The 15,474-nt window shown below is 41.8% G+C and overlaps 1 protein-coding gene across 7 annotated transcripts in view; it reads right to left on the minus strand.

Annotated features, from left to right (window-relative positions):
* Positions 1–15,474, minus strand: part of VPS13D (vacuolar protein sorting 13 homolog D) — a 282,625-nt gene that overhangs the window by 104,178 nt on the left and 162,973 nt on the right. For 5 of the 7 annotated variants that reach the window (XM_024252889.2, XM_024252903.2, XM_024252907.3 and 2 more), the window contains 3 exons: positions 8,242–8,391; positions 6,835–6,931; positions 4,586–4,734 (listed from right to left, as the gene is read on the minus strand). In XM_024252889.2, coding sequence (XP_024108657.2) covers positions 4,586–4,734; positions 6,835–6,931; positions 8,242–8,391 — 396 coding nt within the window. Of the gene's footprint in view, positions 1–4,585; positions 4,735–4,793; positions 5,634–6,834; positions 6,932–8,241; positions 8,392–10,205; positions 10,466–15,474 lie in introns of those variants that run through there. The other 2 variants (XM_054541588.2, XM_024252910.3) reach the window with 2 other exon arrangements.

The raw sequence follows: 15,474 nt of genomic DNA on the forward strand, positions 1-15,474 counted from the left end.
CTCTACAAAAAAATACAAAAATTAGCCAGGCATGGTAGCACGCACCTATAGTCCCAGCTACCTGGGATGCTGAGGTGAGAGGATCACCTGAGCCCAGGAGGTTGAGGCTGCAGTAAGCTGTGATCGTGCCACTGCACTTCAGCCTGAGTGACAGAGTGAGACTCTGTCTTCCCCACCCCCCAAAAAAGTCCAACATCAAGTTAATTCAGCCTAACTCTCCCTCTCTCTCTCTCTTTGGTAAAAATAAAACAAGAAATGTTAAGTGGATGGCCTAAAGTCATATGGCTAGCTACCTGATTTTAGACTTGAATATGTGCATTTTCACAATAGCAACTACCTATTAGGTAGAAAGCTTGAAAGCCAGAATAGAGGATATTATTTCTCCTGAAAAATGTTCTGCTATTCATTCACCCATGCCTCACCCCACCTCATGGTGAGTGATGATAAAGTACGTGAGCAGGCCTTATTTTCCTCATTTCACTGGCGGAGAAACTGAGTGAACGTTCAGTAAGCTCAACTGCTTTGCTTAGAGCCATAAAATAAACACGCTGGGAAAACAGGGTACTGACAATCAGTTCAGCACTCTGTTTTGCCAATACTACTTTGAGCGTTACTTTATTCTCAGAGAAGAGAAAATGAGATCAAAACAAAGGCTTAAGGTAAAAAGCTTTTATACCCCAACTTCGTCCTTGCAACCAAATATTAAAGAAGAACCACACAAAGTAGCAAAGACTTTGAAACCTCTACTGAAATGTCAAAACCTTCATCATAGACACTACTATCTTTCTGAATGACTAAGGTGCTTGGTCTGAATCGAGGAAATATTCTGGCCCTTAAGTAAAAGTTATCCTTACCTAGTCATTTACTGCTTTTGGGACTCCACATTTGAAAAAGCTGAGATATAGCCCAGTGGTATGAATTATTCTGCCACCTTCAGGTTAATCTGGTCAGTCAAAGTCGATGAGATGAGGGAACGAGCCAAACAGGGCTTATTCTTGTAGTAACTAAACGACTAATCAAATACAGTAAGTAGTATACAAAGTTGATGCTTATTTACTCAAGCAGCAGACAGTTTCCTGTTATAAAATGGATTTTGGAGAAGGCAATCCTGTGTTCATAAGCTCCTAATAAAAATAGGAAACTGTCTATTTCTACCTCCCCACACGAAAACTGCTGAAGTCTTCCAGAAACTTCATCGAGTTGAAAGAAGAAATACCTGTCTATATACCATAAGGTCTCAGATCCCAAGCTGTTCCCTCGGCCATGTCCTTTCCTTTCTTAGTTTATCCTGCACTAAACAAAACTGTCTGGAATTCATTTTTTAAAGGTTTATTTATGGTACATAGAGACTGTTTATGTGAAGCAGGGTATTTGCCTATTTCCCTCTTGGGACAATGTTTAAAACTACAGGGATATTTCCCTCTCTGGCACTTTCTGAAATACAATTAACAATACTGGATCTTTTTTCCTTTTAACAAATCTGGTTTTTATTTAGGGAGGGAAGGAAAAAAGTAAAGGGTCTGAAGTTTCCCAACAAATTATTTCAAGCCTTTGAGAAGACAGTTTTAGGCTTTTTAAATAGTGTCTTTGTTCGAAACTCCCCCTAACCCCCACCCTCTCACTCTGACCATTAAAATGTGGGTTTTCTTCCAAACTAGATTGCTCAATTAAAGCCCTTCTTTTGTAATACCCCAATGCTCTAAATGGAAAAAGGACTGCTGTAGGCCACCTCATGAAACCTTTTAAAGGCTCCTGGCCTCTTTTGATCTTTAAAAAAAGCCAAAAACACGTATAAACTACCTGGCATTTTCAATATCACTCTGCCACTTTCTAACACGCAAACTTGGGAGAATGGAGAGGATGGGGAGTCAGGCAGGAATGCTGTGCTTTGGTCTCTGCATTTGTGAAATGGGACTATTATCTCCCCATTCTTCCATCGCAGAGTAAGGAATCCAATTGAGATAGCAGATGTGAAACTGCTTTCAGTCCTTTTGAACAGACACTATATCTGGCAACAATGTACCCTCAGTGTAAACCTGAAGAGACTTCCCTCTGAGATTTCTGACAGTCACTTCTGGCCTGGAGTCAGGAGAATCAAGATAATTATTCCTTCAATACCAAAGACGTGGTTTACCTTTTAGTCAGGCTCTCGTGACTCCTGTTCAGGGACAGGACTCCATTTTCTAAGCACATACTTTTAGCCATTATATATTCATCTAAAAGAGCATAGTACCCTTTCTAAGAGCTACTAATAAAGGCATATTACTCTGTTAGAAAACTCTTTGAATAAATGACATTATTTTATGAGTCCCAGACTCCACTAGGAGACTCAAGACACAGTAAAATGTGACTCCCACAAGCTGAGAATTTAACTCTTTAGTCCCAATTCCCCGCACCCTGCTGGAAACATTAACTTACTATACTCGGCGTGCCCCCCACACACCTCATCACATGGCTGCTCCATGTAATTGTTTCACAATGATTTGAAAAATGCCCTGAAAATGTTCCTTCAGTTCAGTGCCAGATGAAACATTCAACTGAAATGATTTCGTTGATTGTATGCCGAGCGCACACACAACCATCAGGTAACTGGGGGGGGGGGCGGGGGCTGTAGCTACTTCAACTGCAGAAAATCAGACTGCTTTTCTCAGTCTGGGGAGTTTTCTGCTGGGAGCAATTTGAAGGGAATAGTGAGGTGTCTGTGTTTCTTAGTAAGATGATTTTAAAAACAAGAAGTCTTCAACCCTCAGGAAATGCTTCACATTGGTTTGCTGGGCAAGTGCCAAGTGCTCTGGGTGAATATATACTTTATCAAACAAACCCATTCCAAAGGTCACACAAGTCAAGTGGATACTTGTGGATATTAGCAAGATAGTGGTTTTCCCATGGTTTTCCCCTCACTCCCATGCTAACTATAAGTATCTTTAATCTCCTGGGAAACATGAAATTAAAGCGAATGAAGCAGACAGGGCAGTGAGTGAAGGGCACGCTGCACTCTTCCGGAGATGGCTGCAAGAGCCATTCCTGCTCCAGGTCCCCACCAGCACTCCCTGCAGCTCGGCCCCAGTTTGCCACCCCAATGCTGTCACCCTTGCCCTACCCTTACCCAAATGTGATCTGATGTTGACCAGACTACTGTCTCATTACCTGTGTGTCGATTTTAGAAGCTGTGAGTTGGCAGACACGGCCACATGAGGCCCACACATGTGTTTTGTTAGGCCCACAAGGTTTAAAAAAAACAAAAAACTTGAATTGGTTGCCAATGTTTAAAAACCAGGAGATTCCACATAAAAATCCAGATTTCCGGCTTCTCTTTAAAAATCTGAAGATCTGGAAACACCAGGTTCACATTCCCCCATGACAGCAAGCGGCTGGAGCGGGTTGTGGCGGCCCCTTCAGATGGAGCAGGCACTCCTGGTCGGGCAGACACGACACCACCCCGGTGTGCAGCTCCACTCACTGCATCGCCAGCACAGCTCCTGCGGGCATCTAAGTTAGGACCCTAGACTTACTTCTTATCTGCTCATATCTCTAGCTGTTCCTGCGCAAAAAGATGACTATCTTGTAGCATTTTAGAGGAGGCAGCATGGGGCAGTGAGAAGAGTCCTCGACTGGTGGTTAGTAGGAAGATGGAGGTCTTGAGTATCATCTTTAAGTGCAACAGAATGAAAAACCAGAACGAATGGGTCCAAGCTGCAGGGGACTGACTTTGACTCAAACTAAGGAAAGACTTTCTAACACCCCTGGATCCATTCCTGCTCCTATCACTTCCTAGCCACACAGGCTTGACTAACAAAACACTTTGAACTTCAATTTCCCTGTCTACCAAGCAAGTACATCACTGAGGACTCACAGGTCTAAAATTCTCTGGTTCCTTATGTTCTATGGGGAAGCATAGTATAGTGAAAAAAAAAATAGACTTTAGAGTCAGACAGGCTTGGATTTGAATCCCAGCTTTCTTCCTTAACGAAGATAAACTTTATTGCTGAAAATGAAGATGGTGTTCAGGCTGTGTCCAGTAAGTAGTCATCAAGATGGTCTAAGGGTTTCATCCTGATGTGGTGGTAGAGGAGGACACATCCCAGTGGGTAAGTGGGCTGAGTCTACGTTAAACACTCCTAGTAGACAATCCTAGTGACAATCATTCAAAAAGAGGTGGATACTTAGGAAGAAAGAAGTAGGAAGGTGAGCAGGCCTCGGGCTGTCTTGACTTTGTTTTTTCTCTTGATCCTGGACACAACTTTAGGAAAAAGGCTTTTATCTCACTGAGGTAAGCCAGGAGCTAAACAGAGAGCAAATGGGTTTTACAGAATTATCTGTGAATCTCTTGAGCTACTCCTAGATCTTTGGCAATGTCATATTTAAGTTTTTTTTTTTTTAAAAAAAAGACAAATACACGTAAGTCAATAAACCTTCTGAAAAAGGAAATCTGTAAAAATAAAATGTCTGCTATGAATGATGATGAGGGACAAAAAAAAAAAGCACACACACACACACAAAACAACAACAAACAACAAATAGTAAACACACTCATTCTTTTCCAAGGAAAGATCATCTAAAAAAATTTACCCAAATAGCAGCTCACCTTAAGATCCAATGGGAGCTTGTTGGAGGTGAACACACTTAGCTTGATCTGAGGAATGCTGATTTTTAGATTTTCAAAGTAGTATCGAATTGGTGTTCCACCTTGCTCAGCTGTCTTTTCATGGAGGTTTTCATCATATTTTTCCACCTCTGGTACAAAGGAAGAATTAAAAAAACAAAAAAGAATTTCTTAGTCTCATGATCCAAACACTTGTATTCACATTGAAAAAAAATCATCAAAAAAAGGAAACCATCTATCACTCTCAATTTAGTTTGTGAGGTTACGGTGACATGTATAGTATTCTGATGCCATTCTTTGTGAGAGTAGATCTGTTTTATGTTGTTTATCAAAAAAGATTAGCACGTTAACTTGTGCCTCTATACCATCCAACAGATGTCATCTTTGGAAAAAATCATCCAGATGGAAAAGCCAAAGGACACAGGTGTATTTGTTAGCAATGTTATTATCAATGACCCAGATTATCTAAATTTATTTTCCTAGGATCATATCCAAATAAGGTCTTGGAGTGCAGTGTAACTGAATCAAAATGAGTATCACCAATTCATGAATCTGAGTGAAACATAAATGCCTGAAAAAGAATCAGGCTGCGGGCTGTAAAGACGTAATATCACTACAAGCAGCACCCTGTCTCCCAAATGGTGGACATTCATTTAAATAGGACAATCAAGGCAGATTTTTTTACTTGCCATCTCATGAAATAAAAGTAGTAGCATGGGCTACAACACAGCAATGTGCTCTTTGCACTTGATGCTGTATGCACATCCAACTGGGCAGCATATTTTGCCTTGGCTTCACGTGCCTTGGAAATAAAACCAGAGAGCTTGCACATACCTACTTATCAAACACATTTATGTTGTAAGCTATTATCAGTGCTACTTACAGAAAAATGATACTGCAACAGAGACCTGCCCATTTATGCTGAGAAGCGGAAACAGCTACAGACAGGATGGCAGGTACTTTAAGGAGCAGCAGGACTGGGCTTGTGGATCTGAGGGCTGCATGCTGCCTCTGTCCCATCCCATCAGCACTGGTGACAACATACCAAAAATATGGGAAGCAACCCCTTAGTCAGCTCCCACTTCAATGAAAGGCAGGCAAGGATTTTACAAAAGTCTAAATCCATGCTTGAGGAGAAATTTATTACAGCAACTTATAAGAAAATTTACAAGAAAAGCATGTCGAATCAAATTTAAAGTAAAACTTCCCAGGAAGGTACCAAAACAGAATGGATACCTGGCAGGCAGGCTCCCAAGTGGCTGTCTGAATACAAATAAACACTGGCGTTCCAACCCAAAGTGGAAAACACAGCATTAAACAGACAGGATCTTGCTCTTGATCCCAAATACTCTTAAAGCTTAAATTCTAAATCTGGGATAAAAAGAACAAAAATATTTTTCTTGCATTGTGTCTATGTATGTACATGTGTACACACATTCCCAGTGATTTTTTTCTCAAACCAATATGGGCATATAAACATAAAAGCCTCTTTCTTATCATTTCTTCAGGCTCAATATTTAGTTTAGGCTTCAAAAGACTGAGTATTATTGACTTTTTTCTAAGCTGTATACACAGCCATGAAAAGCCCATCTAAGAGCGGAAGGAAAGGCTGTGATGAGGAATTGAAAAGAAGCAACAGCTCAATTATTTCTGTAGCGCTGCTGGAAACCTGGGCTTTTCAATAGCTTATCTTACTCCCTTCTACAAAGAAGAGAGTAAATAAGTAGAAACCTTTGTAATTACAGAAAGGCACAAGGGTTTGGATGTCAAAAGTTAATGAATTGAGGCTAGCCAATTTTATTTTCTCAACTAAACCAAAGGAACTGCCAAAGGGATTTCTGATTCTTGGCCTGGAGTGTGTTTAATAAACAAAGGTTAGGAAACAAAGTGGTTTGCTAAATGACTAACATCATTTCTGTCATCCTAGAGCAGATGAATCAAAAAAATGCAAAGCAAAGAGGAATAGTATACTGCTTCCCAAAGGTGTACCACCGGATACTCCAGGATTCCAGAAGACCCTCTGAATGGCTCCTTTAGTTCACAGAGATAACTCAGACAAGTAATACTTTGAAAAAGCACAACTGAAACACAAGCCTTAGCTTCCTAGCTCAGGCTGAGATGTGGAAAGGGAGCCTATCAGACACCAAGGGGCTACTTATTTTTACAAACAGACTCAAAAATACCATCTTTGGACCAATTCCCAAACACAGACATAGAACATTCAACATTACCTGATTCTGCTTGATCGTAGCCAAAGAAACTTAGCAGCTTGAGGAGCAGCTTCTCCTCAATTTGCACTGTGAATCTCTGAGCTGTGATCATCAGATGCTAGAGATAAAGAAATTCTGGTTTAAAGTGTGAACACCAGAAGGAACATTCATCTGTGCTATTAAGAAGGCCTCAATGACATAGTATGCTTTCATTAACCATGTGGCTTTATAACTACAATGCCAAGTTATTTCTGGGTTCTCTCTCTTTATATTGTTATGATTAACTAAAAACTCCAAAAGATGTTTAATAGATGGTTTGCCATTCTATTGTTTGGTTCCCAGGCAATCTGGGCCTCATTAGTCAGGATTCCAGCCTCAGATGCACTGTGGTGGATGAACTTTATGGTGTGTGCTCAGATGGATGGCAGCTAATTTAAGGAGCAGCATGGCTGGGCTTGTGGATCTGAGGGCTAAAGGCAGGCTTGGTCCCATCAGCACTGGTGATAAAGGACCAGAAATATGGGAAGCAACCCCTGGTCGGCTCCCACTTTTCCAGAGTTTGCTGCTGGAACAGCTAGCTTGTGCGTGGAGACCCCTCCAAGAAAGAAAGTTTATCATTTGTAACTATCTGCTTTTGGTAAACAGTGTGGTAACTTAGGTAGCAGCACGTCTGTCTCAAGGTCAGACCCATCATAGCCCTTTCCCAATATTTTAGGGTTATTCTCTCTCTGTGTGTGTGTGTGTGTGTGTGTGTGTGTGTCTGTGTGTGTGTGTGTGTGTGTATGTGCGCAGGTGCACATCTCACTCTATCACACAGGCTGGAGTACAGTGGCGTGATCGCGGCTCGCTGTAGCCTCAAACTCCCAGGCTCAGGACCTCCCACCTTAGCCTGCTAAGTAAGTAGCTGGGACTACAGGTGCTTGCCACCAGGTCCAGCTAATTTTTGTATTTTTTATAGAAATGGGGTTTCACCATGTTTCCCAAGCTGGTCGCAAACTCCTGGGCTCAAGAGATCCACCCGCCTTAGCCTCCCAAAGTGCTGAGATTACAGGTGAGAGCCAGTGAGCCCAGCTGGGGTTATTCTATTTTTAATAATAGATCTGGATCATGCCTGGTCCTGACCTATCTAGAAGATGCTATACTTTCCTACAGTGACTTCACTCTGATGAATATGGACTCTGGCCCATATGGATTCAGTACTATCAAACTGTCACCTGCAAGATCACTGAAAACACAACTGAGAATACAAAGGGCCAGAAGGAGGAGTTCCTGTCAATTCCTCCAAACAATCTATTATGTCACATGTGGCTTAACCCTGCAGAGCTATTCCCATCAGCACCCGGCACTGCTGCTCTGAGACTTGGCTGTGAGAGAACAAATCAACGTTCCAGCATGGCATCAACCCACCAGCCTCCTCCACCAGCCCACCTTGTAGATGTTGGTCAGTGCACTCTTACTGGGGAACTTCACTGCGTTGACTTGCACAGCTGGGCCGGTCTCGATGACCTCATTCTCATTGCTCAGGGGAGTCACATAGAGCATGAAAGGCTGCGTGGTACCAATGAGCTGATTGTCCACCTACGGCCACGGAAAGGTAGCAAAGCAAAAACAAAAACAGACCAGTGGCTCAGTTTTCATTTTTACGCTTGAGTGGGGCCTCATAACGCGCAGGTTGCTCAGAAAGTACCCTTGTCATTTCTCCCGATCTCAGTAGCAGCTCACAAAAGGGCAGTCATAATAACAGACGCTAAATTTCATTAGGGGAGTGCTTTTCTAAGAGAATAGATTTTGTTTTCTCACCTCAAAAAAATAAGTATGTGAGGCAATACATATATTAGCTCAATTTAGCCATTCCACAACATAAAAATATATTTCCAAACATCATGTTGTACACGATGAATATAAACTTTTTTTTTTTTTTTTTTTTTTTTTTGAGACAGAGTTTCATTCTTGTTGCCCAGGCTGAAGTGCAGTGGCGGAATCTTGGCTCACTGCAACCTCTGCCTCCTGGATTCAAGCGATTCTCCTGCCTCAGCCTCCTGAGTAGCTGGGATTACAGGTACGCACCACTATGCCCAGCTAATTTTATATTTTTAGTAGAGACAGGGTTTCTCCATGTTGGTCAGGTTGGTCTTGAACTCCTGATCTCAGGTGATCTGCCCACCTTGGCCTCCCAAAGTGCTGGGATTACAGGCGTGAGCCACCGTGCCCAGCCGACTATATACAATTTTCATTCATTGGTTAAAAAATCAACTATTGGCCAGGTGTGGTGGCTCACACCTGTAATCCCAGCACTTTGGGAGGTTGCGGCGGGTGGATCACAGGGTCAGGAGTTTGAGGCCAGCCTGGCCAACATGGTGAAACCCTGTCTCTACTACAAATACAAAAATTAGCTGGGCATGGTAGTGGGCCCCTGTAATCCCAGCTACTCAGGAGGCTGAGGCAGGAGAATCGCTTGAACCCAGGAGGCAGAGGTTGCAGTGAGCCGAGATAGCGCCACTGTACTCCAGCCTGGGCGACAGAGAGAGACTCTGTCTCAAAAAAAAAAAAAAAAAATCAACTATTTGAAAAAAGTAATTTTTTAAGTCCAAGACCTGCTGAATGAAAAAAAAAATTTAATTAAAAAAATAAAACAGGTGATACTATGTGCGAAGCTCCATGCTAGCCACTTCATATGCATGATCCCAAGTCACATCATACCTGTAATGCTGGTGGTTAAACTAAGGGTTTGCTGCAGTCCTTATGACAACTTCACGAGCTCTGTCGTTATATCAAAGATGAAGAAGCTGAGAAGAGAGGCCCTTGCTTAGGGTCAGTGGCAGAACTAGAACTCGAATCCAGGTCTGTCTGACCCCAAGGCCAGCACACCTAAACACTATGCTATCCATGCTTCTCTCTCGCTCCAAATTCCTTCAAGACAATTTAAATTAGAGAACCAGGAGCTCAAATGGCTACCAAATTGTAACAGTTTCCTCTACCAAAGTCAACTCCCTTCTCAGGAATGAAACAATTAAGTCAGTGGCATTAGGGTTGACTCTATTTACGCAGCCCTGATCAGTGCCATCACTGAGGACACTTGCCACACTCAGACATGCATGGATGTCTAGAGGCTCCTTGCAGGAAGCAGCCATCTTCCTGTTCTGTCTCACATCGAAGTTCACCACCAGGAAGAGGAAAGAGGAGAGAACATCTTTTTGGGTACCCCTAAGAGACCATCTGCAGGTACTTTCCACACACCCCCTATCATATCACTTCCTAAACCCCTAAAGGCTAGGTATTATTCCTCCTCATTTTACAAACAAGTAGACAGAAGCTTAAAGAAGTTAAATTATGTTGGCAACAGAATGCGACTCCGTCTCAAAAAAAAAAAAAAAAAAAAAGAAAGAAAAAAAGTTAAATTACTTGCCCTCATTTGCACAGCTTGTAAGTGGAAGAGGTGGGATACAAATGCAGAGATTTCTGGCACCGACTCCTCTGACCTCTCCATTGTATTGCAGGGATTTCCAAACAGACATTTTTGTACAACCGGAAATGCTTTCCTTCGGTTCGTTCTCAGGACAGGGGTAAGGGCAAGAGACTTGGAGTGTTTTTTCCTACTTCCATTCCTTCCTCCTACGATACGATGTATTCTCTATACAGCAGCCAAAGTGATCTTTCAATAAAATATAAATCGAGTCATACATCCCCTTCCTTTACACTCTTGAATGGTGTCCCTTTCCCTTAGGATAAAACCAGACTTCTCACCACAGCCTCTAAGGCCTGCATGAACCGGCACCAAATTCTCCAACTTCATCACACACCACTCTTTCAGGTTCCCTACCATCCTCACCTGAGCCTCCTTATTGTTTCTAAAATGTGGGGGTCTCTGAATTGCCTGAAATGGTTTCTAGTGACCATCTCTATGGTTTGCTCATTCTATTCCTCCAAGTTTCAGTTCAGCTCTCGTTTCCTCAGGAAGATCTCCCTGAGCCACTTTTTCTAAAGTAGCACTTTATCTAAAGTAGCTATTCTTTACAGCAGTTATCACAGAATGTCATTATTCATTTGCTTGCTTGCCTGCATATTTATTGGCTGACTTTCTCTCTAGGCTGTTGGCTCAAGAGCAAAGCCTGCATTTTTGAAGTCACAGCCATATCTCCAGAACCTAGTACAGTGTCAGGCACACACTTGATGCTCAGTAAGAATGGACTGAATGAATGAATCATTACCTATCTCATCCAAATATGAAATGGCAATAAAGGGCTCGACCATATTGTCTTCTACTTTGTTCTTTCACTAAACACATCTGACACAAGGCGTCATAACTGAGAATTACTAACTCTAGCTAGTTTTATTCTCCCAGTTAGATCCGATGCTCCCTAAGGAGAGGATCTCTATTTTCTATTTTTAAAAATTCCTTCTTGCAGCACTGTAACCACAGTAAAATACAAACCTGCTTATTTTCTATGATTTGCAGCATACACCACATAAAGAGGTATTATAGGAAAAAACAACTTTTTGGCCAGATGTGGTGGCTCACGCCTGTAATCCCAGCACTCTGCGAGGTCGTCAAGGTGTGCAGATCACCTGAGGTCAGGAGTTCAAGACCAGCCTGGCCAACATGGCGAAACCCCGTCTCTACTAAAAACTACAAAAATTGCTGGGCGTGGTGGCGGGCACCTGTAATCCCATCTATTTGGGAGGCTGAAGCTGGAGGATCACTTGAATCTGGGAGGCGGAGGTTGCAGTAAGCAGAGATTGCACCACTGCACTCCAGCCTGGGCGACAGAGTGAGACTCCGTCTCAAAATAAATAAATAAACAAACAAACAACTTTTTAAAGTAAAGAATAAAGTTAAAGAAACTAATGAACAGCAAATGGTTCCTTGAATTGTCTCTGTAAGGTCGAAAAAAGGAGGACAAAGAAAAATAGCTGCAAGATATTAACTTTCTATCTGTGCACAAATAAACAGGATACAATTAGCCTGAATTCTCTGTTATTCGTGATATATAATAAAAGAAAAATTTCTTCTGAAAAGAGGTTCTGGTCTTGACAATCTGGATGGAACTGCACGACATGTTAAGGGAGATAAGGAGTCCCAGTCATGGGAGACACTTTGCACACACTCCCAGTATGGATGTAGTTTGTCCATTTGGGAAAAAGAACCACAGTCTGGGGCTTTGGATTCTTCTTCTGGAAATGTCTACCAGGAACTAGTTTCCTGAACATATTTAAACTTTGATAAAGGTTATAAAGGAAAAGCGTTCCAAGTATGATGTTACAAACAGATAGAAGTTGTTTTGATAGCACAGTAACAGTACTCTGCCAAAAACTGTAAAGGTCAACTTTTTCAGAACTCCGAAAGTTAGTAAAAAACTTGCGACAATCTAAGGAGCATTTATTCAAGAAAATAAGCTGAAACTCAGTGAGAACAGGGAGCTCTGTGGCATTTTAATTTGTCCTATTCTCTTTACCCCCACCCCAGCTCCACAGTAGCCCTGAAAACCAACGGCCCTACAGTCACACTGAAAACAAAGCAGTCCTAGCAGACACTCCAGGAGCCAGAAGGAATCTGCAGCTCCCCCAGCAGTCCCATCCCCAGACTTGTCAGTATTTGGCTTGTCTGGCATCTCTTTCTTTCCTGATATTAATAATCTGTGTCTTCTCTTTTTCTCCTGCTCAGACTGGTTAGAGGCTTATTAATTTTATTGACCTTAAAGAACTATATATATATATATTTATATTTAGTATTTATTTAGTATATATTTAGTATTAAATATATATAAATATATATATAAACTATATATATTTATATATAGTTCTTTATATATAAATATATATATTCAAAGAACTATATATAGTTCTTTATATATATATTTATATATATATAAACTATATATATTCATATATATATAAACTATATATATATTCTTTATATATATATAAACTATATATATTCTTTATATATATATAAACTATATATATTCTTTATATATATATAAACTATATATATATTCTTTATATATATAAACTATATACATATATTCTTTATATATATATATATATATATATATATATATATCTCCTATTACTTCTATCCCTCTAAGAGAACCCTGACTAATACAGATTTTGGTACCAGGAGTGGTTCTAGAGGAACAGAATATTAAGGATGGAGTTCTTTCATTGGCTTTGGGGTTTCTGGAGTTGGCTGCTTAATATTATTAGACCCAAAAATGCTAAGGACTCTACTTCTAATAGTATGGAGAATACTGATAGTCCTTGGCGTGAACTGTTTGGAGAATTATGCAAAATAAATGCATTTGACACTCCTGATTCACCGCTTGTGAGAGGCAAGGATTTTAGTGACTCTATACATAATACCTTTGACCATATGTAGAAAACCAAGTAACATAATGAAGCTGGTTGGTTGCTCCTAAGTTCAGTGGACAAAGTGATGAAAGAAAATGATGAACTCAGAGATTCTGTCTCCCAGCTTCAGAAGCAGATACTGAGCCTCAAATCTGCTAAGATTGCCCTAAGTGAGAGTCTTATCTCCTGCAGAGAAAGAGCTGAAATTGTGGAAAAACAGACACAAGCTCTTATCATGGAAGTGGCTGACCTGCAAGGAAAGATGCATGCACAGCCTCACCAGGTGTCTACTGATAAAGTGAGGGCACTGATTTCAAAAGAATGGGACCCTGAGACTTGGAATGGGGATGTGTGGGAGGACCCTGATGAAGCTCAGGGAAACTGAGTTTGTAAACTCTGATGAGCCTTTTTTTGCCAGAAGGAAGAGCTTCCCCAACCCCAGTAGTGGCAACATCCCCTCCTCGACCCATGCTGTCATCAGCTTTCCACCTTTGTCTGAGGAGATGAATCCTATGCTGCCTGAGGCAACAGTGATGACCTCCCTTGAGACAGTTGCCAGGCAAAATAATGTTGATTCTCCTCAGGAGTCACCCCCAACGCCCCTGTTTGCTTCTAGACCTAAAGTCCCAGCAGGCCCCTAGATGTGAGGTCAAGAGTGTGACTCATGAGGAGGTGTGCTACACTCGAAAAGAACTGTTTGAGTTCTCTAATTTATATAGACAGAAATCTGGAGAACAGATATGAGAATGGATATTAAGGGTATGGGATAATAGTGGAAGGAACATAAGGTTGGATCAGGCTTTATTGATCTGGGCCCACTAAGTAGGCACTCTGCTTTTAATGTTGCAGCTTGGAGAGGTAAAAAAGGTTCTAATAGTTTATTTACTTGGTTAGCTGAAATACGGATTAGAAGATGGCCCACTGTGAGAGAGCTGGAAATGTGTGATCTCCTTTGGTTTAATGTACAGGAAGGGATCCAAAGGCTTAGGGAGATTGGGATGGTGGGGTGGATTAGCCACTTCAGACCTACTCACCCCAGCTGGGAGGGTCCAGAAGATATACCCTTGACCAATGCCTTGCGGAATACATTTGTAAGGGCAGCACCTGCATCTTTGAAGAGCCCTGTAATTGCTTTTCTCTGTATGTCAGATCTAATGGTGGGAACAGCAATCATTAGCTACAAAATTTAAATACAATGGGGATAACTGGATCCCGAGGTGACAGGTTGCCAAGTGGCAGCACTCAATCGTCAAAGACAAGGTGGGCATAGCTACCATAATGCACAGCAGAGGCAAAGTGGCAATCAGAATAGTCTGACTCATGTAGAGCTCTGGCACTGGCTAATTAATTATGGTGTTCCTAGAAGTGAAATTGATAGGAAGCCTGCTGCATTTCTACTTAATTTATACAAGCAGAAAACTTCTAGGTTGAATGGACAAAAAACTAGTTTGAATTATAAAAACAGAGAATCATGGCCCCTCAGTCAATTTCTAGACTTGAGCCAGTTTACACACCCAGAACCCCTTGAATGAAGGGGAGGCCGGATTCCCTTGAGGAAGGACCCCACTACATTGCTGACAATTTATGCAGTGAATCTTTCTCCCATCCTTCCCCAAGGAGACCTTCAGCCTTTTACCAGGGTAATTGTGCATTGGGGAAAGGGAAAGGATCAGACATTTCGGGGATACAGGACACTGGCTCTGAGCTGACGTTGATTTCGGGGGACCCAAAACGTCATTGTTGTCCTCCAGTTAAAGTAGGGGCTTATGGAGGTCAAGTAATTAATGGAGATTTAGCTCAGGTCTGACTTACAGTGGGTCCAGTGGGTCCCCAGACTCATCCTGTGGTCATGTCCTCAGTGCCAGAATGCGTAATTGGCACAGATATACTTAACAGCTGGCAGAACCCCCACATTGGCTCCCTGACTGGTAGGGTGAGGGCTAGTGCAGTGGGAAAGGCCAAATGGAAGCCCTTAGAGCTGCCTCTACCTAGAAAAATAGTAAACCAAAAACAGTATCACATCCCTGGAGGGATTGTGGAGATTAGTGCCACTTGAAAGATGGAGGGGTGGTGATTCCCACCACATCCTTGTTCAACTCTTCCATTTGGCCCGTGCAGAAGACAGATGGATCTTGGAGAATGACAGTGGATTATTGTAAGCTTAACCAAATGGTGACTCCAATTGCAGCTTCTGTACCAGATGTGGGGTTTCATTGCTTGAGCAAATTAACACATCTCCTGGTACCTGGTATGCAGCCACTGACTTGGCAAATGCCTTTTTCTCCATTCCTGTCCACAAGACCTACCAGAAGC

This window comes from Pongo abelii, chromosome 1, assembly GCF_028885655.2.
Source record: "Pongo abelii isolate AG06213 chromosome 1, NHGRI_mPonAbe1-v2.0_pri, whole genome shotgun sequence".
NCBI classification, from domain to species: domain Eukaryota; kingdom Metazoa; phylum Chordata; class Mammalia; order Primates; family Hominidae; genus Pongo; species Pongo abelii.